The following is a 26889-nucleotide window of genomic DNA, read 5'->3' on the forward strand; positions in this document are numbered from 1 at the left end:
GCCCAGCATCACACATCGAGTTAGAGGGGGACGCTAAGGCTCCAGAAATTCCCTGGTTCTCCTGACTCCCAGTCTAGGCCCCGTTCTTTGCTTCCACATCCCCATGTTTTCACTTACCTTCACGCTCTTCCAGAAGCATGTCCTTGGCTCCCTGGGAAACGGTTCAGAGGGTGTGAGACCAGGAACCTTCTCTGTCTGGAGCTGGGGGAATGCACATCAAACAACAGGCCCGGAACCCAGTGGGAGGACACGCGGTTTCACACTGACTCAGCTTTCCGAACTAAGAAAACAGACCAAGACTTTCAGAGAGTTCGGTGAATTATTTGCAACTAGATAGAATTAAGTGGAACTTTTAGAATTTGGTGGAATTAGACACAATGCTTAGACTTCGGTAGGGTTCTATGAAGGTGTGTCAAGTTTGGTAGAATTTGGAAATTCTGTTGGGCTTGAGGTGGGATGGGGTCCCCAGTAGTTTACTGTGTGCAGCCAGGCACTCCCTGACCTGGGAAGCTTATAGCTCCATCCTCTCTGACAGCCTCCCGGGGAGCAGGACAGATGAAAGAGGCACCTTTCAAAGCTCCCTGTTTGCCAAGCGACTGTGTAATCCCCAAGGCAGTTTGGAGGGAGAGGGGAAATGTGCCCAGCTTAGAAACTTTGGGGTGCTTCAGGGACGATGTCCCAAAGACCCAATTATACAGAGTATATTTAGAAATCTTAATTGGTGTGAAAAAGTTGGAGAAAGTGGCTCAGGGCCAGGGATCCACCCTCACAGGTCAGTCCCCAGCCAATGCTGGCCCAGGAATGTTTACGGAATGAATAAATGAATGGATAGATGAACAATTAAATGAATGCAAAAGCAGTTCTCGAAGAACAAATTTAAGAACAGATGAATGATTGTGTGAAAAAATGATAGAGTTGCTTTCCAAGAGGGCTAGAGGTCTTGGCTCAACTCTCGTAAGGATCTTAAGAAAATGAAAAATCTGGGAAGAGTGTAATAGAGAAGTAAAGGGGATGAGGCAACCTTTTAGACTCAGAGCAAGAAAGTCCTATAGACCATCTTGACCACTCCTCATTGTATGGACAGGAAAAACACCCTAGAGAGGTCAAGGAGCTGGCTCAGCGTCACTTAGCGAGGCAGAGCATGGCCCTGGGCTTACTCTAGAACACTGATTTGTCCACCCTTGAATCATGTACCCATCAGTCAATGCAAAGCGGGCCTACCGGTCAGTTAATGACTGGGTGCTCTCACCTCTACCTGGCCCCTCTAGCCGGTGCCCCTGATGGTTTCTCCTGAGATGCCTTCAGAGTCCATGAGAGTTCTGAGTCCGTGCCTCCGTGGGCTTAAGGGCCTTTATATCAAATAGGGTCATTTTATTTTGGGTATTGTTACTGTTGTTGGATTTTTATTTAACTATTTTATTCAACTTGCCTCTCCCTGTGCCTTACAAGTGAGGTGAGTGAGATCGGGGCCCAAGTATCCTCTAACTGCTACACCTGGGGTAGAACCTCCACCCTAAGAGAGGGGAGTGATGGGAGAAAGGGAGCCCCCAATCTCTCAGCTGTACTGACCATAAATTTAGCTTCTGCAATTCAGAGTTGGAGGGGATTGGAAATACTGGTGGCCTGCCCTGCTGCATGATAAGTAGTCTCTGTGCAACTGAAAAAATTGTGTAGCCTGCATCATTGGGTGGAGTGCTCTATAAATGTCAATTGTGTCAAGTTGGTTGGGAGTGTAGTACAAATCTATATTCTTACTCATTTTCTGTCGGCTTGTTTTTCAATTATTGAGGGAGGGGTAATGAAATCTTTGACTATGATGATAGATTTGTCTCCTTCTCCTTTTCGTTCTGTCAGTTTTTGCTTTGTGTATTTTGAAGCTCTGTTATTAGATACATAAACTTTTAGGATTGTTAAGTTCTCTTGATGAATTAACCCTTTTGTCATTTTCAAATGACCCTCTTTATCCCTGTTAATATTATTTTCCTCTAAAGTCTATTTCATATGCTATCAATATAGATTTGGGTCTTTAAAAATTAAATATGACAAATGTCAACTATAATTAAAAACATATATATATATATATATATAAATTTTTTCCCAAGTGATGTAAAATACAGCATAGGGAATATAGTCAGTCAGTGGTATAATAGCTGTGTATGGTGTCAGATGGGTAGTAGACTTGTTGGGATTATCACTTTGTGAGGGGTGTAAATGTCTAATCATGTTGTTTTGTACACCTGAAACTAATAATAAAAAATTAAATCTGACAATCTCTGCCTTTTAATTGGGATGTTTAGACCACTTACATTTTAAATACTTATGTACATAGTTGTCTTGCTATTTGTTTTCTATTATCCTTAAAATTTATTATCCTTTAAAATTTTGTTCTGTATATTTTTAGATTAAGTATTTTTTATGGTTTCATTTTATCTCCCTTATTGGCATGCTAGTTATCTTTTATTTTTAGTGGTTGTTTTAACTATAACATAATTTTATCTTTAATTAATATTATACCACTTCACCTATAGTGTATAAACCTTTTAACAGTACTTTCATTTCCCCCTCTCCTGGGCTTTGAGTTATTATCATATATTTTCATTCCACATGTGTTATATATCCTATGATAATTACTTTTGCTCCAAATAGTCAACTATTTTAAAAAGAAGTTTAAAAAGTAAAGGAGAAAGTCTTTTATATTTATTCACATATTTAACATTTCCAGGGCTCTTAATTGCTTTGTATAGAGCTAGATTTCTTTCTGGTATCATTTTTCTTCTACCTGAAAGAATTCTTTTAACATTCTTGTAGATCTCATTTGCTGGTGATAAAGTCTCTCAACTTTTGTATGTCTGAAAATGTTTTTGTTTTGCCTCCATTTTATGAGAGACATTTTTGCTTGGCACGGAATTCTGACAGTTTTTTTTTCCTTTTTAGCATTAAAGATGTTGCGCTACTGTCTTCTGGCTTACATTATTTCTGACAAGAAGTCTGCTGCCATTCTTGTGTTTGTTCCTATGTATAATGTGTCTTTTTCTCTGACACTTTTAACATATTTTTGTATCATTGGTTCTAAGTAATTTGATTATGGTATGCCTTGGTGTAGTTGTTTTCATGTTTCTTTTGCTTGAGGCTTGTTGAAATTCTTAGATCTGTGGATTTATAGTTTTCATCAAATTTGGAAAATTTTTGATCATTATTTCTTTACTTATTTTTTTTCTATCCACCACCGCTTTTCCTTGAACTCCAGCTGTATATACACATATATGAGGCCACTTGAAGTTATCCCAAAACTCAATGATGCCCTGTTCATTTTTTTTTTCAGTTGCTTTTTTTCTGTTTTATTTTGGACAGTATCTATTGCTATGTCATCAAGTTTACTAATATTTTTCTTCTGAAGGTTCTGATCTGCTATTAATCCCATCCAATGTAGTTTAAAAAAATAATTTTCTTAAAAATAATTTCAGATTGGCAGGAGAATTTTAAGATAGTACATAGATTTCCTGCATACCCTTCAACAAGCTTTCCCTAATGTGAACACCTTATATAACCATAGTACACTTGTTAAAACTAAGACATTACCATTGTTACAATGCTATTAATTAAACTGCAGACTTTATTCAAATTTCACCAGTTTTTCCACTAGTGTCCTTTTTCTGCTCCTAGAGCCAATCCAAGATAATATGTCACATTTAGTCATCCAATGTATCTTTTATCTCACAAATTATATTTTTCATCTTTCAAAGCTCTACTTGGATCTTTAAAAAATTCTCATTGTCTTTCCTTAATATGTGAGGTTTGCTTTTAGCAAATTACAATATGTCTTATAGATATTTTTATATAATTATTTGTTTCTCCTAAGGTGGTACATAATATTCTATTGTATGAATGTACAATAGCTTATTTTACTATTTCTTGTTGTTAGACATTTAGGTTATATCCAGTGTTTTTCGTTTCACAAACAATACTGCAAAGAATATCATTTTACACAACTCGTTGGCACATGTATAGATATTTCTCTAGGATAGGTACCTTGACAGGAAATTATTGGATCAAAAGAACAATTATTTAAAATTTTGAAGATGCAACTAAACTGCCCTCAGAAAAGCTATCTTAATTAAAATGTCCACCAAGTGCCCAACAGTTCCCATTTTTCTATACCCCGGCAGATGCTAGGTGTTATTAGCCTTTTAAATTTTGCATTATGATTGATAAAAAAGGACATCTTGTTGTTTTATTTTGCCTTTCTCTGATGACTAGGCGTGCTAAGGCAAAATTTCATATGTTAATTTTTGCTATTTAAAATTTCCTTTCTTGAAAATTGTGTCTTTCTTGAGTCTTTTTGTCTCTTCCTTCATATTTTCAAGGTTTTAAATACATTTTCCTTTCTATGTTTTCTTGTAATACTTTAAAAGTTGTGTTTTAAAATTTTACTTATTTTATCTGGATTCTGTGTATGTATATATGTATGTATGTATGTATGTATACATGGAGTGAGGTAGGGTAAGTTTATTTACTTGTCCTACCAGAATTTATTGTAAAGGAATTCTTTTCTCACTATTTGAAAATGCCGTCTTCATCATATACTAATTTCTCATATATTTATGAGTCTCTTTCTAGATCCACTGTTATGTTCTAAATAAATTTTTATTGTCTCTTACTATCCTCGTACCATACTTTTTAAAGTACTGTAGAGTTCTAGCATGTACTGATATCTGCTAAGGCAATTTCCCTCTTACTAGCCTTTTCCAATAAATTTTTTGGCTATTCTTGCACATTGTCTTTTCCATATAAAATTTGCAATCAGCCTGTCAAATTTCACAAAAATTCTTTAAAATTTTACTCTTATTATATCTGGGTTCTACGTATATATGTATGTACATATGTATGTAGGTATGTATTTTGTCTATTGACAGATTTAGGGACAGAATTGACATTTTTGTAAAATCAAGTTTTCTCATCTGGGAACATTGTTCATCCATTAATCCGGGTCATTCACTATGTCCTGATCATACTCATATAGCTCTTCTCTTTCTAATATGTTCATGAAGTGATTTCCATCAACATATATATTTTCCTAATGTTGAACTCTCCTTGTATTTCTGGGATAAATGCTTCTTCCTCATGATGTTTTGTTCTCGTCATAGGTGCAGGATTGATTTGGGGGTGAGCTGATGGTTCCAGCTCCTGGGCTCCACCTGGTGGGCACCAGGCCTTTCCTCCCAACCTTTGGGGATGGGCGCGTGCGACAGACATGAAGTCCTAAATTCCAGGGCTCAGACTCAGGCAGATCACTATGGCCGCAGGATGATAGCGTTAGGAATCTGGTAGATACAAAATTTGTGTGCCCCCTGCCACTGTGGGCTCTACTAGTTTCTCACTGCTAGGAGACTTTGAGGAAAGAGGCCATATCTGTGTTAAAAGAATCTCTACGAATCTAGCAGTCTATTTATGGATATGTCCTTTTCCTTAAGCTTTATAATTATCTTTATGTCATTTCCAGTGAGTGTAAACCCTCAGATGTACTTTCATGTTTATGAATCTGGATGGATTTTCATAACAATAATCTTACAAATCAGAAAACTATGTCCCAACTTTGGTCCAGAAAGTAAGCTCTTGAGTCTTTGGCACCAGCCCAGTTTGGAGGCTCAGCAGTTGCTTGGCATCTTCCTGAAAAATTGTAGAAGATAGAACTCATGTACGTTTAAATGAAAATAAATTCTTAATAGCACTGAAAAACCAGAGAGAGTTCCGCCCTGAAAGAGGAATTCCTGAAAAATGGTAAGCAAATGAGATTGGATTGTTGGAGGAAATCATAGCCAAACAAAGTACCGTGTTTCCCTGAAAATAAGACCTAGCCGGAAAATCAGCTCTAATGTGTCTTTTGGAGCAAAAATTAATATAAGACTCGGTCTTATTTTACTATAATATAAGACCGGGTCTAATAATATAATATAATATAATATAATATAATATAATATAATATAATTATAATGTAACATAATATAATACTGGGTCTTATATTAATTTTTGCTCCAAAAGACGCATTAGAGCTGATTGTCCAGCTAGGTCTTATTTTCAGGGAAAGAGGGTAAAGAAGGAATTACTGCAACAAGGGGAGTGGTTTGGGGGCTTTCTGAGCTTAGAGGCAGCAGCTACAAGGAACATGAGGAAGGGTCTGAGGCAACTATCAGGATGACTGCGAGGAACTCATCTAATGGTAAGACGAGCCCTCTTGCCTTGTTATTCGCTTCATGAGTGCCTTGATGATTTCGTCAATATTTTACTATCAGCTTGACAAGTCCTAAAAAACAACAAACCTTCAGGATTTTCATAAGAATTGCATTGAATCTATAGATCAATTTAGGGATAACTGATATTGAGTATTCCAGTCTATGAATGTAGTATATTTCTCTGTTTTTAAATTTTATTTCTTATAAATATGTATTTTTTATTGTGGTAAAATACCCATAACACAAAATTTACCATCTTAATCATTTTTAATGTACAGTTAGGTGGTATTAAATACCTTCATATTGTTGTGCAACCATCCCCTTTACCAATCCCCATAACTCTTTATCTTGTAAAACTGAAAAGCTACACCTATTAAACAATAACTCCTCACTCTCCCCTCCCTCCAGTCCCTGGCAGCCACCATTACAATTTCTGTCTTTACGATTTTGACTACTCTAAGTACCAAATATAAGTGGAGTCACACAGTATTTGTCTTTTTGTGACTAGTTTATTTCACTTAGCATAACATCCTCAAGGTTCACCAGTGTTGCAGCGTAGGTCAGAATTTCCTTCTTTTAAAAGGCTGAGTAATATTCCATAGTATGTCTACATCAGATTTTACTTATTCATTCATCAGCTGATGAACACTTAGGTTGCTTCCACATTTTAGCTATTGTGAGTAATACTGCTATGAACCTGGGTATATAAATATCTCTTCAAGAGCCTGCTTTCAATTTTGGTGGGTATATACCCAGAAGTAGAATTGTTGGATCACATGGTAATTCTATTTTTAATTTTTTGAGGAACTTCCATCCTGTTTTCCACAGCAGCTGCACTACTTTACATTCTTCCCAACAGTGCACAAGGGTCCCAATTTCTCCATACACTCACTAGGCTTGTTTTTTTGTTTTTTGTTAGTAGCCATCCTAATGGGTGTGAGATGGTATCTCATTGTAGTTTTGATTTGCATTTCCGTAGTGATCAGTGATATTGAGCATCTTTTCATGTGCTTATTGGCCATTCTATAACTTTGGAGAAATGTTTATTCAAGTCCTTTGCCTCCCTCTGAGTCCTCACAGCTTTACCTGTCCCTCAACCAGGCCTTCTGGGATGTAGGCGCTTTGGGAGCTTCAAGTCCTTCAACCAGAGCTATACGGAACATTCCCCCATACTCCCCATCTGCCATAGTCTCCGCCCCTGAGATCAGACCAGAAGCATGACTCATTTTCACTTGTCGCTGTCCCCAGATTTCTGTACCTGTGGCATTTTAGGGCCTGAGCTCTGGAGACAGGCTCCCAGAAGGCCAATTATTCTGGGCTAATTGAACACAGGTTTCCTGTTGGGACCCAAGCCCTTGGGTCTCCCTGACTGTCCCCAGGTGTCTTTCCCACCCTTAAGGAGGTTTGGAATTGGGTTATTTGACTCAGTTCCCCTAGAAGCCCTTCATTCTTGCTTTCACAGACATCAAGGTGCTGCCCGTATGGGGGTTGGAAAGCAGCTCTCAGAGTTCTTACCCAGAAGGAAGGAATAGATGTGTCATTCTTCCTCTACTTCTGGGGTTCTCAACAGTCACACTATTGGTGTTTTGGGCGGGACAATTACTCCTCGTGAGAGACTGTCCTGCTCATTGCAGGATGTTTATCATTCCTGGCTCCTGTATGTGAAACGCTGACCCCACCTCCCCAGTCATCCTGACGACCTCAAACACCCCCAACATATTTCCAAATGTTCTCTGGGAAGGTTCTGACCAATGCCTAATCCAAAAGGCACCACACAGACACCCACAAGCAAGGAAGTCACTGAGATTCCCAAGGTGCTAAAATAGTCGTATGTTTTCAGGTATGTGTTGGCTGGTCCCAGTGCCTTGACCTTCAGCTCTCTGAGGCTGTGATTGTGTTTGATTCATCTCTGCCTCCCCCAGCACAGGGCTTGCTTGGTCCAGAGCAGGTGAGAGCAGGCAAAGGAATAGGACCAGTGGTGACTGGATGCTCTAGAGCAGGGGTGTCCAAACTTTTTTCAACGTTTTTCACCAAGGGCCATATGCGGTAAAATACACAGACAGCCGGGCCACTCACTCGAGGTGAAGTACGTATTGCCTCACCTGGTTTATTTAAGTAAACTAAGTATATTTTTGGAATTTGCTGCGGGCCAATTAAAAATGGATTGCGGGCCGCAGTTTGGACACCCCTGCTCTAGAGGGTGCTGTCCAGTAGAAATACAGTGCAAGTTGAGTATGTAATTTAAAACGTTCTGGTAGCCACATTAAAAAGATCAAAAGAAACAGGTGAAATTAATTTCAATAATATATTTTATTTAACCCAACATATAAAAAATTATCATTTAAAAATGTAAACAGGATAAAAATTATTCATGAGGTATTTTGCATTCTTTTGTGTACTAAGTGTTTGAAATCTGGAGTCTGTATCACACATACAGAACCTCTCAATTCAGACCAGCCACACTTAATTTGCTCAGTAGCCACGTGGCTACCATATGGGAATGACTGAAAAATTCTAGTCTCCTCCTTTCCCTCCCCTCAACTATTTTTGTGTGTGAAAATTTTCAAACATATAGAAAGACTGAAAAAATTGTAGCATGAATAGCCTTACGCATATACTTAAAACCTAGTTTCTACAATTGTTAACCATTTACCAGATTTGCTTTATCATATGTCAATTCCTCTATCCAACCATCTTATCTTTTGATTATTCCCTACTTTTAAGAAGACATTTTTTTGTATGTGTGTATGGAGGATAGGTTGGAAAGCCACTCAGGAAACTATTATCTCTTTGAACATTGTTCTACAAAAGCCTAATCAGGAGTTTTTCAAACTTTTTTAGGATTACCCTTGAAACACTCTTCCCGGTTCCTCTTCATTACCCTCTCATGTCCTCCTTTTCCTCACACGTGGATTCTCAGAAACATGGCTTCTCTCCCACTGGAGGGCAAACTTTCCGAGGGAGGACTCGTCACTTGTTCAGCTCCATGTCTCAGTCTAGCACGTGTCGCCATGGATCAGGGAGGCTTTGGGGTCTGGCAGGCCTGGGCTTGATTGTGGCTCTGCCGCTTCCAAGCTATGTGACCCACAACCAGTGCTGTACCTTTCTGAGCTTCACATGTAATGTGAGAGTAATAGAGGTGTTGTGAGGTTTAAATGAGCTGAGTTAACAAAGTGTAATTATTGTAGCAAGCATTAAAAGAGTAGGTTGGGGAGGAAAGGAAAAGGAGCTCATTGCTTATACACGACCCCTCCTTTGCACTTTCCCGGGGCCTTGTGAACACTTAGGTCCCAGAAGTTACCCGGCACATTGTCATCATTTACATTTCTGTCTTCCCTTCTAGGTAAAAAGTGCCTGGACGATAAGAACTGTCTTTCTTCTCCCTCATCTCAGCACCAAACACAGGGCCTGGTTAAATAGATGATAGTTAAATAAATGAATGTAATTCTAAGTGTCACAATTATCTTTAGATGGTGGCTTCAGACTTGGAAAATCAGAGAGGACAGAACCTTAGACCGCACAGCTTCCATCCGTCTCCGATCTGCCCCTCATGCATAGGCGAGACTGAGGCTGGAGAAAGTTTTACTGCGTTTGTCTGCATGCGTATGTCTAAAAGCCCACAGACACGCCATGCAGGGGCGGTGTGGAAACGCAGTCCCCTTGGGTCAATCAGTTTCCGCACATCCCTGAGGACAGCCAACCTGGATACTTCTTCTATGTTTTGGCATCTTTCAGCTGATACCAGTCGAACTTCCGATTCTGGAGTCTGGCTGCTCTCATCCTTGGTGAATGAAGTGGGTTGCTTGGCTGGGATTCAGACGTATTGTATTTGGCTTGGCATGGTTTCTGAATATTTTTCTAAAGCTGCTATAACTTTTGTTGCTTTCCTTATTATGCAAGTAACATGTTTATTGTCAAAATTTTAAAAATATAGATTTATGGGGTAGTATTAGTCTCTCAAAAGTCTACTCAAAGTATAAATATGTTATTTATTTTTTAGAATTTTGAGATTTGTCCATCGCGTTTTTTGTGCTAATGGTTGTCAGGTTCGGTATCAGGATTATGCTAGTTTTATAAAGTAAATTATATAAATTTTAAAATAAAGAAGGTTTCTTTGTTCTTTGAAACTGTTTAAACAGCTCCTGTTGTTAGTAGAATTATTTTATCTTTTATCTTTTTTTAATAGACTATTTTTTAGAGCTGGTTTAGGTTCACAGCAAAATTGAATGGAAGGTACAGAGATTTCCCATAATACTTCCTGCCCCCCTCCCCCCAGACAGCTTCCCCTACTGTCAACATCTGGCACCACAGTGGCACCTTTATTACTATCGACGAACCTACATTGGCACATCATGGTCACCCAAAGCCCATAGTTTACATTAGGTTTGGCTCTTGCTGTTGTACATTCTAAGGGTTTTGACAAATGTATGATGACACGTACTCACCATTACAGTGTCCTATAGAATAGTTTCATGGCCAGAAAAATCCTCTGGCTCCATCTATTCATCCTTCCCTCCTTGTTAGCTCCGGGCAACCACTGAAACTTCCACTGTCTCCATAGTTTTGCCTTTTCTAGAATGTCATATGCTTGGAGTCATACAGTATGTAGCCTTTTCAGACTGGCTTCTGTCACTTATTTATATGCATTTAAGATTCCTCCGTGTCTTTTCATGGCTTGATAGCACATTTCTTTTTAGTGCTGCATAATATTCCATTGTCTGAATGTACCTTATTTTTTATTTATTCATTCACCTACCGATGGACATGTTGGTTGCTTCCATATTTTGGCAATTATTAATTTAAATGTATAAAGGAAAGCACTTTACTTTTTACATTTTTTCATACAGCATTTTTAATGTTAAATTTTCACCTGGATATACCTTGTCTAAAAGGTCTGGCCTGTCCTTTTCAAACAGTTTGCCTAGTACTCGGTGCACCTTTGATCTAAAGACTTAATTCCTCAGGTCAGGAAATTTTCTGCATATCTTTAATGATTGTTTCTCCATGGCCTCTGTTCTCTACTTCTGGAATGTCTATTATATGAGTATATTTGATTTCCTGGGCACTTCCTCTCTCTCTCTTTCTCTGTCAATCTCTTTATTATTTGTTTTTTTATTTTCAGAGTTATGGGGAGGGTTCTCAAATCAGCCTTTCCTGATTTGGTTTTCAATCCAAAGTAAATTTCCTGTTTTGCGTATTTTCCCAAATTCATGTGTGAATTGACCTTTTGAATATTATTTAGAATATAAATTTGGGGATTTTACTATTTCTAAGTTTTTTTTTAGATTCTAGTAACCCTGGTAATAATGATATAATACCTCATATTTTTCATATGTCTAGTAATTTTTCTCTATTTGCTCACTTTACAGAGGGACCTAGATCAATGTTTGTTTAGGATGGGAATTTGAAATGGTTCTATAAAATATGCAAATCATTTTCAAGCATGTTGATTCCAAGTAACGGAGAAAGAAAAAAAAACTAACCCGATTGTTCATGCTTTTTATTTTCTAGATTGGGAGATCCAGTTGGCTTTGATTGGGGCAGGGAGAGTTCCTAAGAAGGGGAGAGAGGTTTCTGGTGTGCTGGACAGCTTCTTTTCGGCATTTGCTGAGGAAGCCCAAGGTTAGCTGGGGCAGTGTCTTCCTTCTCTAGCTGGCATGAGAGCCCAGGTTAGGAACCTGCTGGCCAGTGTCCCTGCTTTTCTGTGCAAACCCAAAGGGGGGCAGAGCCTTGGCCAACTGCTCTGTGAGCAGACACTTGTGCAGTTGCCAAGTCACTCGGCTTGTTTCCTGCCTGTGCCCACCTCACCCTTATTCCTAGTCCTGGCCGTCTGTCATAGGCCTTGGGGAGGCTGACCCTCCATCACCTCCCAGGGCTGAAACTTCCTTAGTCAATACATCCACCAATCTGGTTCCGTCTACACTTGTATAAATTCCTTAAAGTTCTGGACCAGAATTTGGAACAGAGAGGAGTTAACTGCAAGGGTTCAAAATGTGACCTATAGACAAACATCAGGGTACTGTATAAGCCTTTGACAGATCAGAGTACGAAACTGATTTATTTACAGTGTGACCACTAGGTGGTGCCACCAATTAGTGAAAACAAGAGCTGCTATCTTGGGACAACCAACAACCATTTGCAGCTGGTACAAGCACAAGTTTGTGATCGTGTGGAACTTGTAGGCACGTGTGCATATGTGCATGCGTGTGTGTGCACATAACTCATGGTGCATGAGTTTGCTGACAGAACAGTGTTGGCTCACAAGTGTATAGACACATCGTGGAAATTATGGGCGTGAAGTTACATGATAATTCCAAAAGGCTGACCCATCAGCCGTGAGGTCTCAGACCTTGGTCCCTCAGCTAGGAACGTTACTTATGGAGTGTGCAAAGACACAACCCTATGGGAGAAACGACAGCACCACAGGGCAGCTTTTCTGAGGAAGGGGATCCCTAGACACAGCCATGGGTTTCTCTAAAATCATCAGTCCTGCAAGCCCTGGGTCCAGTCTGGCCCCCAAGAAGGTCTCAGTCACTTCTGAAGTCTCAGCACCTTTTGTGAGAGCCCAAAGCATCCAATAAAATGTCCATCTTGGGATCCTATCCTCTGTCCAGGTAAGGAGTGACCTTGCGTGTAAGAAAATAAATATGTGTATATGGGTGTGAGCGGAGGGGTGGGGGGCGCCCCTTAATCCCTGTCTCCCCAGAGTCATCCACATCCGTATACGCTCCTCCCTGTTATCTCTGTGGAAGGTACCCAGCTGACCTCAGACTTTCTGAAAACCCTCTCATTGCTTGCCTGATGGAGGGGCCCACAAAGCTGGGGGACCTTGGGCGAGTCCCTTCCCTTCTCTGGCCTGAGTTTCCCCAGCTCTCATTGAGGGCTGGGTCTGGGTGATTCTGAAGCCTTTGTGCTGACTCGAGTCCCACAAGTCTGCAGGTTGCAGGGCCCTGCCCTCTCCAGTGGCTGGTGTGGCATGGGAGTCTTAGAGAAGCTCTGAAGAAGGACAAATTTCCTCCCCCTCCTTCTAGCAGACTTCCTTCCTTAACAGGCCCCTGGGGAAGGAAGCTGGGATCCCAGGGCCCCAGAAGGCAGTAGGAGGAAGTTCTCACTCCAGCATCATTAAAAGTTCAAGTGGCTTTCCCTAGGGAGGTGAAAGCCCCAGTATTCATTAGACCTGCTGTCCCCTGAGCCCAATTTGGTTGAAGGAATGTTTGGCATTTTCATCCAGAAAAGGTTTTCACTGAGGGTTTGAGGCTTCCCTGAGAGAGCTCATCTCCCATCGAGGTCAGAGAGGGAAGGTCCCTGGAAGTCCCCTCTTGCCTTGGCACTTCTCCAGAGGAGGAAACAGGCTAGATCAGGGAGGGGCTTGCCCAAAGCAACATGGAGCCAGCCTTGCTGGAACATTCCTTCAGGTGGCAAGGAGATGAGCATACACCCAGAAAGGAGCAGAGAGGAAAGGGCAGGGGACTCAACAGGGAAAGCCTTTGGGGACCAGTGGTTTCAGGGATGCAGGTACAGAGCTGCAGCTTTGGGGAGGTCCTGTGTGAGGCAGAGCTTTGAGAACAGCCTACAAGCCACTGCAGAAAGGACTACCCAGGGAAATAGTGGGCATCCCCCCTGAGGTGTGTGCACCAAATGGACAAGTACTTATCTAGGATGAACAGAGGGGTTTGGGACTAGGAGGGGGAGAGGAGTCTGCGACTACACAGGTCCTGCCCGCTTTGTAAATTCTCACCAGGCAGGGAGGGTGGGATGGAGCAAGGAGTCTGCAGTTTATGGCCAGTCAAGACTGTTGAACTGGGAACCAGGAGGCTGGGGTAGGGCTTGGCCTCTCTGAGCTCAGTGGCCTCTTTCCTGCCTCCTGCAGCCATGGGCTAACTCCCAGACCGTCTTGGCTCCCAAAGCCGGCAGGGCTGAGGACCTAGAGACAGTTGTTCAGCTTCCCTGAATGATGGAAATCTGCCCTTGGTGCTTCACAGCGCTCCTGAAGTGTGCGACAGTGTGTTTGACATAATCTGACTCAGTCCCAGAGGACTCTGTGGCCTTTGTGAACTTTGCAGGACAGGGAGCTACAGACTTTCAGATGACAAGATCTCCCAAGTCATCTGGTCCAAACCCCACTGCAATAAAATTGATGGCGAACATATGTCAACAACTGGTTGACGTGCTTTATAAATCTTAATTTCTTAAATTCTTAGAAAACCTTATGAGCAAAGATACTCTTATCAGCTGTTTTACAGATGAGGAAACTAAGAGAGGTTAAGTGACATGTGCACAGTCAGAGAGCTAGTGAGTTGTGTAGTTCCAGAACCCACATTCTTAATCACTGTGCTGTACTTTCTCTAAAAGAGGAAGGAACTGAGGCCCGGGGAGAGGAAGGGGTTGGCCTGGTCACTTGGCCAGGAGGCAGGGATGGGGGCCTGGATCTCTTATCTCCAGCGTCAGGCTCTTTCCTCCACAGCTCCCGCCTGACAGTCCTGTTCCCATCCAGCCTTCGCTCGGCCTCCCCAGAGTTAACAGTCGCCTGGCCTCGCCCTTGGCCAGCAGCTCCAGCCCAAGAGACTCCGTCTACATTCCCTGGATACTTTCCAGCCTGCAGGAACTGAGACAACAAAGTCCAGCGACTGTGAGGACTGAGCAGAGGCCGCTGAAGGGGAGGAAGCAACAGGAGCCACAGAGCGGAGGGGACTGTCCAGCTCCCAGATGCTAGGCCTCCTGGGGAGCACGACCCTCGTGGGCTTGATCACAGGCACTGCTTTGGCTGTTCTGCTGCTGCTGCTGCTACTGGCCACCTGCCTGCACGGTGGACAGTGGGACAATGACGTGGAGAGAAACCAACCAGCTGTAAGGAGAAACCGAGTCCGGCGGATCCAGCCTTGGCTCTTCCGGGGCCGGGGCCACCTGGGACACTTTCACCATCCCCATCTTCCTGGCCATCTGTCTCACATGCACCATGCAGGCCTCCAACACCACCACCTGCACCACCACCGCCACCACCAAGCCCACCACAAGGCCCACCGAGGTCACCGCTGATGCCTGTGGATGGCAGCCGCAGCCTGACGTACCATCTTCAGGATGCGTGGACTCCCATGTTCCTGTGCAGAGGGGTACCTCTCTGCTGAACGCTGGGTACTGTGCCTGGTTCCTACTTGGGTTTCATTTGCATACGGTACCCCAGTGAACCACAGAGGCAAAGGACAGAGGAGCACCTGGGATGACCCAGCGCGCACTGGAGGGTGAGGGGAGTGAGAGCAGAGGTGGTCCTTTGGGGATGGACACCACCTTGGGACTATAACTCCCAGGGGGCACCAGAAGTGCACCGATGCATGCTGATGCATGAAAGATGGCCCATGCGCTCTCTGACGTGCTCCTCTTCTGACTTCCTCAGGCCCCTGGCTGGGGGTAGATGGGAGGGACCCCAGCAATGCCCTTTCATTTGGAGAAGGCAGTATGAGGCTGCACAGTCAATTTACTGGTGTCTTAATACAAGAAAATAAAAACCTCCAAGAAGCCTTTGTGAAGAGTCTCTTGATTACAAGTCAAGTGGGGGCAGGGAGCTGCCAGGCTCCTCTCTGCATTGCTCCGGGACCTCCTACTCTGATGGGAAGTGAGTGCACAAAGTGGTGGCTTCTGCCTGGGGCTTGAGGGCTGGCTGTGCAGTGGGGGAAACTGGGTGGGCTCTGCGGTGCTCCATGGATAGCAGGTGAGAAGGGCATGGGGCCTGAGCGCTGAGGGAGGATTTAGGGTTTGCGTGCAGCCCCGTCCAGAGAGGGCTTTCTGTGTACCAGGGGGGTTCTGGGCTTCTATGGGGCAGTCCAGGGTCTCAGAGAGGGAGCAGTAAGGCCTCCAAGGCTGGCCTTCATGGCTCTACCTCAGGGTTCTTTCCAGCCCACATCTAGGGCAGACTGAGCTCTGGGACTGGCAGAAACCCCACTCTGTGGGCTGGGTTGAATTCAGTGTTTCCTTGGTAACTGGGTCAGGGTTTCTTGTCCAAGCCCTGAGTCTCCAGCCAGCCTGCCTCCATGGTTTCTGCTTATGGCAATTAGGTTGGGAGGGAGAGATGGGTTCTTTAAACTGGGGGATGTAGTGCTGAGCGGCCTTGGAGAGTGCTCGCCTCCTTGGGTCTCAGTTTCCTCTTCCCCAAAATGGGACAGATAACAGAGACTCCTTCTTGCCAAACCCTGGGGGCATGTTCTCAAAAACCCCAGGAATAACTGGCGGAATTCCACAGGGAGGAAGGAAATCGTGTTCTGAGGCCTGCAGCCTGTGCCTGTGAGCTGGGGTGGGAAGTGGAGGGAGGAGCGGCTGGGGGGCTGGGTGAGCTGGAGGGGAGGGGCTTGAGAACAGTCCAGAAAGTCAGGGGCCTGCTGACTCACTGGAACAGAATGTCCTGTTTTCTATTTCCTGATGGAGTCTCAGTGCTTGGGTTGGGGTAGGGACTGGGGTCTGTGAGGGGAAGAGGGAAGCAAAGTCACACTGGAAGCCACACCAGATTTCTGGGTTGGGAAAGTGGACCATGAATCGCAGTGTATTGTTGATTTTATCTCTGCAGCGTCCTTCAAATCCACCTCCCCTCCCCTGTCCCCCATGTCCACCCTCGCTCATCTCCAAGCCTGGATTCCTGTCACAGCCCCTCCGAGTCTGCTCACCTCCAGCCCTGCCCCTTTCTGAAGCCTCTGCTGAAGTTCCTCATTGCCTTTGGGAGAAAGTCTCTGCCTCTTGGTTGGCCACTCAAGGCCCCCGGCCCGCTTCCCGCCGACCCCCTTGCTCTTTTGTTCCATCTGCACTGCTCTAGTCATCAGCCCCAGAAAACACCTTGCACTTTACCTTCTCTGTGTTTTGGTCCAGGAAGAACTTGTTGCCCCCTTCTATGGGTTTGCAATGTATTATTGTTATTGTTATTATTATGATGATGATGATGATGATGATACATTGTGCTCTTTTGGAGCACACACTACATTCTATCTCTTTCCCCAGAGATTTATGGAGGATTCAAGGACCCTGCCCTCATAGATCAGAGACTCATGCTCTCTGGAAAAGCAAATAGGATCAGAATAACCACTGCCAGGGGCGGCCAGTTAGCTCAGTGGTAGAGCGCGGTGCTCTTAACAAGGTTGGTGGTTCGATCCCCACGTGGGCCACTGTGAGCTGCACCCTCCACAACTAGAGTGAAACAACTACTTGGCTTGGAGCTGGTGGGTGCTGGAAAAACACACTTAAGATAAATAAAAGTTTAAAAAAATCACACCACAGTAAAAAAAAAAAAAAGGAAAAATAGAAAAGCAGAACCACTGCCAGAAGTTCAGAGCCTGACAGCAACTAGAGCAGTAGGACCTCTGGGACGAGGCCGTGTGGGGCTTGTGAGGGAGCTGGGCTCCTCCATCTCCCCAGTGTCGAGGGGTACGGCGTGGCCTGAGGGCAGGAAACAGCAGGTGGAGGTCTGTAGCCCACTGGCTGGCCCTCCCTCCTCTTTGTCTCTCTGCACAGCCCCGTGTTAGTCTTGGTCGGCCTGCCTTTCCTAAGTGTGGCCTCAAGCCCTGGGAGAACTGGCATCCTCTTTGTTTCTGCATGCCTGCCATCCCTTTTCCTCGTTAACAGAAGTGGAACGTATGGGATGTGGTCTTTTTTTCTGATCAGTTGATGAGGATGATGGCTGCTGGCAGGTCACATACGAATCTAAGTGACAGATATCTTTGGGAGCCCCTCTGCATCTGGGGCTCATGGGTAGGGGCTGTGTTTCACAGGATTACAAAAGTCACAGGATGAAGAGAAGATACCTGGAAAAACCACTCAGGACAAGTGTATCTGAATTGTACAAAAGGTTGATGGCCGTCTTCTCTTTTTAATGCTCCTGGTAATAATGCTGAGGAATGGAAAGGGGTTGTTGAGGGGTGGTTGGGGGCAAGGGTGCCAAGATGGGAGGGTACTGTGGGGAAGGTATCTAATTGTATTGACCTTTATCCATAGTTACTCTTTGTGCCCTGGGCTTGAGATGCCACGTTGGTCATTCTACATTACAGACCACCAGTGTGATATCCATGAAGACCTAAGAGCCTTGACAGCCTGTGCCTGCCCTCACTATATAACCGGAGTCCCTCTCATGATGCCACACGGCCTCCATTCAAATGCTGAATGCCTATTAGAGAACCGACCAGAAGGCCTATTTTATAGATGAATCAAAGGAGGGTCCCCAAATCTCAGAAACAGAAAAAGAGACCTATGCAAGGCAAGAGGTAAGAGGGCTGAGCCCTTATCCTTTACTCTAGTTTAAAAATGCTGAACAACAGACACCTACCACAGGGGGCCTCCCACTCCATTCACCCACAAGGAACAGGAAAATGAGAAGTCCAAGGAACAAATAACACAGCGAAACCTGGTCTCCCTGGTGCCCTCTGTCTCCTGAATTGACTAGTTGATCGTGGTAATTCAATCTGAAACCACCAGCACCACAGATTGACTCCTCAAGTTTCCTCGTCTCTGTTTCTGGTCGCCCCAGTTAATACAAATAATCCCAGGTGTCCAGCTTCCTGTCATGGCCCCAGCTTGTTCCATGCTCATCTTCTGCCCTGTCAGAGGTGGAGCCCCACACCTGGGCTGTACAGTCATTTTGGAAAAGGGAAGAGTGAGGATTTATTGGGCATCCTACTCCCAATAGTCACGCTCCTGTTCTGGGCCTGAGGAGTTGCCTAGAGCTGGTACTAAAGACAGCTCACTGGAGCCTTAGAGAAATCGAAAAGGACCCAGACTGTGTAACCTTGGGCTAGCCCTTGTCTCTCTCTGGGCCTTTGAACTCTGAGCAGTAAAACTGTAGAATGAGGTGATGGCTGTGTGGTCCTGTGGTACCTGGAAAGAGCATCTTACTAGAAAGGAAGGCTGGCAAGCCCCTCTTCAGCCATTGGGTACTCTTGTTTTCACTACAAATTAGCAACAGGCTAATTTGGCAGGTCATGTAACCTCTGACTACCAGCACCTGAATCTGTAAAGCGGAGATAATACCACCTCACAGGGCTTCTGGATCGATTATATGAGACAATACCTGGCTGTGTCCCATGCCTGGAATTGTTGTTTCTCACTCTTCCATTCCTCAGAGTTTGGGTAAACTGGGACTAATAACCCAGTCTCATTTCTGGAAGTGGTGGTGGTCTCAGGAGGTGTTGGCTGGGAGAGGGCTGTGACAAAGTGGGTGTCAGGATGGAGCACTTTCTGGACGACTTACTCAGTGGTCTGGGCCTGGCTTGCCCCCCCCCCCCGCCCCCAGTTAAGTGGAGAACCTGGCAGGGGGCAGGACTGAAATGACATGAGTGTTTGTGGGGCATGGGTAAGTGTAGTCACCGCGGACGCAGACGGGCGGCAGGCAGCTGTGCAGGTCCCAGGCTGTGACAATTGGAGGAAGGAATTCAGGAAGTGCTCACAGCCACTCCGACATCTTGGAGCCCAGTCCCAGGCAGCAGCAAGGCTGCAGCACCCAGGGATGGGCATGCCGTGACTTGGCTCCTGGGACAGCCACCAGGTCGGGAGGCCACAGCACCACAAACAGCCACAGCTGTCATCCAGGGGGAGCCCAGGGTAAGTTTTCACAGCACCTGAGTGTAAGCAGTGGGCATGAGCAGGCAGCAAGGAGGGCTGGCGGGGAGACCGCAGCAGAAGAGAGCTTCTCTGGGAACGGCAGGTCCAGAGAGTCCCACAGTATGTCACTGAAGGCACTCAGATGTCCGGGCCTTATCTAAACAGTACTCTCCCAAACCCATACAGAAAAGGAGGCCAAATGAAACAGGCCCTCCCCCACAGCCCTGCCGAAGGCCCCCGTGGCACTAGCAGTGAGCTTGCAGGGCTCCCCTCATTTGCTTGCCCAAAGGTGGCACTGCCTTCCTCCCCACCTGTGGCCCTGCCCCCAGCACAGGGCCAGGGTCTCCCGACACAGCAGACTGGCAGCAGATAGGCTTATTCAAGGACTGGCCCAACGTTCCTCCAGGGGCGAGCCCAGGCTCATCCCGGATCCACAAGGGGGAGTATTTTGTCTTTTGTTTGAGCATACAAACTCTCTTGAAATCCGTAGGCGTCACCAGAGGGCCGGCTTGGCAAGGTTCCCTGTGAGCAAAGTCCTCTGCCCCCTCCTTCCAGCTCTTCAGAGTCCGGGGAGTCTTGGGCTTACATCTTTCAGGACAGCATTTCTTCCAGAGGCTGCCAGTGGAGTTGTCCATAGCTCTTGGAAGCCTGGCCAGGCTTAAGAAACGGTGACAGAGACCAACTGAAGTCAGAGTAGGCCCATGTGAAGTGCCCAACGGCCTCGAGGGAACACAACGCAGGACCTTGGACCACTATCTTCTTAGAAGACTGCAGGGGGAGAGGCTGGAAGCGCAGGGTACCCGTCACCACCAAGAGCCCCCTGTTTTGGATGGGGCGCTAAGACTCCAAGACTGCTGAGCAGGCTGCTGAGCGGGTCCACTGCCACGCGGGGCCATGGAAACGGCAGTGATCGGCATGGTGGCAGTGCTGTTTGTGGTCACTGTGGCCATCACCTGCATCCTCTGCTGCTTCAGCTGTGACTCAAGGACCCAGAATCCTCAGGGGGGCCCGGGCCACAGCTTCACAGTGGCCACGTTTCACCAGGAGGCTTTTCTCTTCACAGGGCCAGCTCGTCACACCCAGCCAGTGGCGAGTGCCCGGGACTTCTGGACCTTCATGTGAGGCCTAAGGGGCCTCAGGATTTTCTTTGCTGCTGGGTCAGACTCACCCATCCCCCAACAAGACTGCCCCACTGCTCCGAGGCTGGCATCCCTGCCTATATCCAGCAAATTCTCTGTCCCTTCCCATCCCTGGTTGCTGTGCCCTTGGGCCTGCGAGAGCCACAGTGTTGGGACCAGGTGGGAGTCAGCCGTGACCTCTGAGAGCTCAGCTGGACCCCACCCACAAGAAGGGGCTTGGGAGAGGTTCGAAGAGTGAATGAGCGAACAGTGTTGGATTGGATGGTTGGCCAGCCTTTCTCATCTACAGGGGAAGTGGAATTTATTGCAAACAGGGTCGGGTTAACTCAGGTTACCCCTGGATGCCTACGAAACTGGTTCTATTGCCACCAGAAGAAGCAGTGCCCTCAAGTGGACATTTTTACAAATCACTTCTTATCTGTTCTCCTGAGTCTTTTTGCTGTTTGGTATGTGTGCATCCAACTGAGGCCGCCCCTGCCAGTTGCCTGAAATCAACCCTGAAATTTTGAAACTGAAGTTCTGCTTCAATGATTTATTTTATAATTGAAAATGTATATCCTTTTATGGGTCTCCCAAGAAGCAGGGCTGGAAAACCACAAAAGGAAACAGAAGAGAAAATAAGAGTCACAGAAAGGATAAGATATTTTATTAACAGGAAAGCCAGAAAGAAAACTTTGAAACATATTTTGAATGAGACTTTATTACTCTATTCTTATAGGTCACTTCTCCTCTTAGAGAATGTGAGTGACTTGTGTCACTCAGGAATGACAGAAAATCATGAACTTAAAGACACTTCCAAATAAGCTAAATGTTACTTTACATTAAGAGCATGTAGCAAAGCTCTTGTTTCCATCACAAATAAAGAGAGGCTAAGTTTTTATTTAAAAAAAAAATGTTTTCTCTGTATCCACGAAAGAAGTGCTGTACTGTGTTTAGAGCATAGTTTGAAGGGTGCAAAATTCTGAGTCTCCTGGATCATGTGTCCATTCAGCCCTTACAGAACCAGCCTGTTGAGGGGTGCAAGACTGACCCTGAGGGGGGCTCTGGCCTCTGAGGGTGCTCAGACAGGACACCCTGGCCATGTGACTGGCACAGGAAGGACTCTCAGAGAGAGAGAGGCTTAGGACTGCAGAGATGCAGAAGGGGTAAGGGGCCAGGGAGATGGTCGGGCTGATGGAAAGGGAGGGAGTGGGTGAGCATGGGGAGGGGAGAGGCGTAGCCCAGGGATGGGAGCTCCTGGAGACCATGTCTTGGTCACTTGGTCATCTATGAGGGCCGAGCAAGGCCTTCATAGATACATGTAGAGGGGAACTGGCTGCAGGGAGGACCTGGAGACTGAGTAAAGGGAACTATTTGCTGCAGGCTGTCTTTTCTGCAGGTGAACACTGAGACAAAGTTTGGGGTGCGTGACTTTTATAGGGATCAATGTCTGTGAGGGAAAGGAGAAGGGAGCAGGATTGGACAGAGGAAGTGAAAGTGTGACATTGACCCTTACTATCCTCCACCTTTGCTTGGTCTCTGAGAGCTTGCTGCCTCCCGCCCACCCCCAACCCAGGGTTTGCCCTCAGGCAAAGCAGATCTGCAGCTGTGACTGACCTTGAAGTCCTTCCTTGAAGGGGCCCTGGCAGGTACATCTCCACAGGAACTTAGCAGGTGCTGTGCTCAGAGGCATCCAGACTGGTTAGAGGTGAGTGAGTGTGTCCAGGCACAAAGAAATACCTGGGCATAGGAGCTCCAGGTGGGCAGGACAGAGGAGCAAGATCTGGGAGGGGAGAAAAGAGTGGACCTCAGCAGCTCACTACCCTTACACAGAGTCAGCTCTGCTTTGGTCAGGCACCCTTCATCTGGACCCAAGTATCTGGACTCCAGGCCCAGGGCTCTGCCCCTGTACCATGAACTATACCCTCCCTTGTCAGTGGAGGGAAAGGTCTGCAGGCTGGAATCAAGTGACTGTGAAAACAAAGCAATGGGATGGGAGCATGGGGCCTCCCCCTGCAAGTGACAGGCAGTCTGTCAAGCCCTGAGGTCTCCTCAGGATTTGCTCACTTGCCCGTCCATCCATCCATCCATCCATCCATCCATCCATCCATCCATCCACTCCATTTACTCACTGAGTCTGCCTTCCTCACTGTTCATGAAAGAACATCCAAACCTATAGAAAAGTTTTATAAGCGTTTACTTGAGCCAAATTTTTGAGGATGTGCCTGGAAGCAAGATCTCAACAGATTAAGAAAATGCTCTGGAGAATGGCAGTTTTGCAGCTCCCTTTATATGTTTAGAATCCAAGGAGAAAATGTAAGGAAGTCACATGAAGTCCACTGGTGTAGATTAAAAAGGCAAGAGAAAGCAAAGTGGGGAAATCTCTAGGATTGGACTAAAAGTAAAATGGAGAAGCACATACTTCTTTTACATTGGTGGGCACAGGATAGTTAATAATTAACATTTACAGTACACAGAGATGGTATGTGGGAAACAAGATAAAAACGAGGGATTCTGTGGTCTTGTGCTCTGGTGCCTATAGTTATGCCTTTGAGGGGTCTGGAAAAGAAAATTACTCTGGTATTTCAAAGGTATGCTATCCTAGATGCATAAGAACAGTGGACAGAGAGCTCATTTAAGGTAAAGATCGACCTTTGCTAAGGAAGCTATGGGCCTGGGGCATGACTGCCCACTATGACCTGTCCAGTTAGAGATTTTTATGTTTAGACCATCCTGTGTGGTTACTTTTGGTCACTGAGGTCAGGCCTGCCATGTGGCCCCCCTAAACTTGTCAGGTTTATTACATACCCGCTTTTTCGTTCACATCGCTTACTCATGCATTTATTTCTTCATTCATTCATTCCATCACTCATTCTCTTATTCAGCCATTCACTCTTCCATTCAGTAAACACTGGCTGAGCAGGACTGTGTACCAGGCCCTGCCCAGGGAACGTGGGGGTTAACCAGACACAGTCCCAGCACTCAACGGACTCCCAACGTAGTGACTTAGACACAGCTGCAAATCACACACTCAGGAGCTGGGTGTGGGGGTGAGGTGGGGAGAGCAAGGAGACCCAGGGAAACCTGGGAGGAAGTGGCCCTTGAGCAGGACTTGAAGAAAAGAGGGCATTTCAACAAGCAGAATTTGGAGGAGGGTATTCTAGACAGAGGGAAGAGCATGAGCGGAGATTCTGAGACCATGTGGGGGCAGGGAGTCAGCTGTTCATCTTGACCCTGCGTGAGGAGAAGGGCTGGACAATAGCCAGCTCCAAAGGGAAGCACTTCTTGCCACATATAGCCAGCACATTTCCACGCAACAGAGGCTGGAGGCAGCTAAGAGGCAGCCTCACTTGCCGGACTGGGCATGTACAGCCTCTGCAAGCACACACCCGCCAGCATTGCAATCTGCTGTGGCTATCGGGGAACGGGGCTCCCGCAGTGGGAGCTGGAGGGAAGGTCCTTGGAGACTCTGGGTGAGGCCAGCCCTATGTGGAGGTGGACCTGAGGGTGGGAGAAGCTGTCCCAGGAGAGCAGGGAGTTTGAGAAGGGAAGACAACCAAGGCCAGCACCCGGGAGCAGGCTGACAAAAGGAGAACCAACCAAGACAGGAAAGTGAGGAGCTCAGGGGGCAGAGAAGCAGGAAGTAGGGTTGTCAGATTTGACAAACAAAAATACCGGACATCCAGTTAATTTTAATCTCAGATAGACAGCAAATAATTTTTAGTATAAATATGTCCCATGCAATATCTGGGACATACTGTTACTAAAACATTATCTGTTGTTTATCTGAGATTCAAATTTAACTGGGTGTCTTATATTTTATCTGGCAATCTTGTGAGGGAGAAGGTGGTTCCCAGACAAGATGGATCATTAGCATTAAAAGCATTAGGAGGGCTGGTGATGTGAGAATGCAGAAGAGACCTTGGATTTTATAACATGACAGTTGACAATGACCTTGGTGAGAACAGTTTGAATGAAGTGAAGGGAGCAGCCCTACAGTGGTTGTGTGTGTGTGTGTGTGTGTGTGTGTGTGTGTGTGTAAGAGCAGTGGAGTCAGTGAGAGCTGAGGAAGGGACGATCACAGCTGAAGATAATTTGAAGGGAAGGAGAGTGATGCATTGTGGCCAGAGGGGTGAGTTTATTATTATTATTTTTAATAAGGGAGAGCGGTTGAGTCTGTATAGGCCCGAAGGAGAAGGATTGGAGAGAGACACTGAGTACCTGAGTGTGTAGAGCATATAAATGTATTAAATATGTTGGATTGAGGCTGCAAAACAAGTTGTTTACTAGTAGGGACAGGACTATGGCCGCACATGTGTGAGACTGATAAGAGTGAAGTGAAAAATATGTTTTTGTGGGAAACTGAGCCTAACAAAATTGAGTGATAAACACGTTCACCAAAACAACTTCTGGTTCTCACCTAAGAAGGAAACATGTCCAAGGAAAAGAGGATAAAAGCAGAGCTCAAGAGCAATGCCATGAGTGGTCCGACTGGGCGCTCAGGCTAAGACCCTCTGCGAGGCTCTGAGTGAGATACTCAGGAATAATCCTCCGGGACGTTCCTCTGGGCGACATGACAGTCATCCGAGAGGTGCAAGCCAGCATACTCCGGGACTCTCTGATGTTCTTCCTTGCAAGACCAGCTCACCTCAGACCCATCGTGGGCCCAGTCATCTCTCCCGGCCAGGAACCTCCTCCATCCCTATTGACTCTGGGACTTGGTTCGTTATTCAATTCTGTTCTACTCTGTATACCCTTCTGTGCTTATCAGAGCATTGGCCTCTGGAGGGACATTGGCTCCCAGTGTTACTCTATCTGAACTTGTGTGCCAGGACTTTGTTCCCCACTCATGTCACAAGTACCACACAGGGACGTAGGGCCCTGCTAAGGGGTTAATGTCCCCTTGACTTTCAGGAAGAGACTGAAATATGGCGACTGCCCTTCCAAGCGCTCACAACAATGAGCAAGGAAGAGACCCACAGAAGAGGTCCCTGGGGTGGTCTGGGAGCCAGCGCACAGGCGGGGGTGAGGGGGTCAGAGGGTCAAGACTGGATGTGGGCAGGGGTGAGGGAATGCTGCCGGGAAGGATGTCTGGGGATACCAATAAATAATAAATGCTGCCTGTGAGCGTGTCAGAGGGAGAAGGGAGGTGAGGGTGTCATGCCCAGTGGTCTGTTTTCTGAGTGAAGCAGGAGTATATGCTCAGAGGTGGCTATGGGAGGGGGCGGGGGTTAAGGAGAGTCTGGGATGATGAAGAAGGGGTGATCAGAGAAGGGGTGATCAGCTCCTACAGTCCTGCTTTCCTTTTATGTGTGTGGGTGTGAGCATGTGTGTGGGGCATGTGGTGTGAATGGGGAGAATGTGTGTGCTGTGTGTGTATGTTGTATGGTGTGAGTGTGTATGTGGGCGTGGTGTGTGAGTGTGTATGCTGTGTGGTAAGTTGTATGTTGTGGTGTATATTGGCCCAATGTGCTTCTGCCATTCTGCCCATTGTGTAAGAAGAGGGGGGGGCTCCGGAAGAGGCCAGCCAGAAGCTCCTCTGTCTCCCAGAGGGAGGTGGCAGTGCAGGGACAGAGATTTAGGCTGCACTGGAATGCTAGCAAAGCCAGAAGTGTTTATCTGGTGGCAGCAAGGGAAGTGGCTGCTCAAGGTCACCCTGGCAACCTGGGATGGAGTCACACTGAGCTCAGGCCTGCCAGTTTCCAAATCTCTTCGTTCACTTTGCTTCTATCACTAGTGCCTCTTTCTTGGGCTCCTACTATGCGACTGTGCTTTCTGTATTTCCTCTGTCAGTATCCGCAGCAGCCCATCATCCCCACTTTACTGCTGAGGGACCTGAGCTGCCTGCTGTGAGGCGCTCTGGGCCAAGGCCTCCCGGCCTGTCGCCCCAGGGACCTCCCTGAGCAAAGCTAAGCTCCTTTTCCTCCATAAATGGGGTCTGCATCTAGCAAACCCTCAGCCTACTCATTTCA

The 26889-nt window shown here is 46.0% G+C and overlaps 1 protein-coding gene and 1 long non-coding RNA gene across 8 annotated transcripts; both read left to right on the forward strand.

Annotated features, from left to right (window-relative positions):
* Positions 1-14642: 14642 nt before the first annotated feature.
* On the forward strand, positions 14643-15743 carry HRCT1 (histidine rich carboxyl terminus 1). The gene has a single exon (XM_019729087.2). The coding sequence runs from the start codon at positions 14937-14939 to the stop codon at positions 15264-15266; it is 330 nt and encodes a 109-aa protein (XP_019584646.2). The 5' UTR covers positions 14643-14936; the 3' UTR covers positions 15267-15743.
* A 97-nt stretch (positions 15744-15840) lies between these two features.
* On the forward strand, positions 15841-26037 carry LOC109446059 (small regulatory polypeptide of amino acid response). Of its 7 annotated transcripts, none has more exons than XR_012495846.1 (5): positions 15847-15936; positions 17978-18087; positions 18201-18466; positions 19557-19799; positions 20290-26037. It is a non-coding gene; the product is annotated as a small regulatory polypeptide of amino acid response (long non-coding RNA). The 7 variants fall into 7 exon arrangements; XR_012495849.1 differs by having other exon boundaries at positions 18254-18466; XR_012495845.1 differs by having other exon boundaries at positions 15850-15936; positions 17211-18087.
* Positions 26038-26889: the final 852 nt, after the last annotated feature.

This window comes from Rhinolophus sinicus, linkage group LG04 (genome assembly GCF_036562045.2).
Source record: "Rhinolophus sinicus isolate RSC01 linkage group LG04, ASM3656204v1, whole genome shotgun sequence".
Classification (NCBI taxonomy): domain Eukaryota; kingdom Metazoa; phylum Chordata; class Mammalia; order Chiroptera; family Rhinolophidae; genus Rhinolophus; species Rhinolophus sinicus.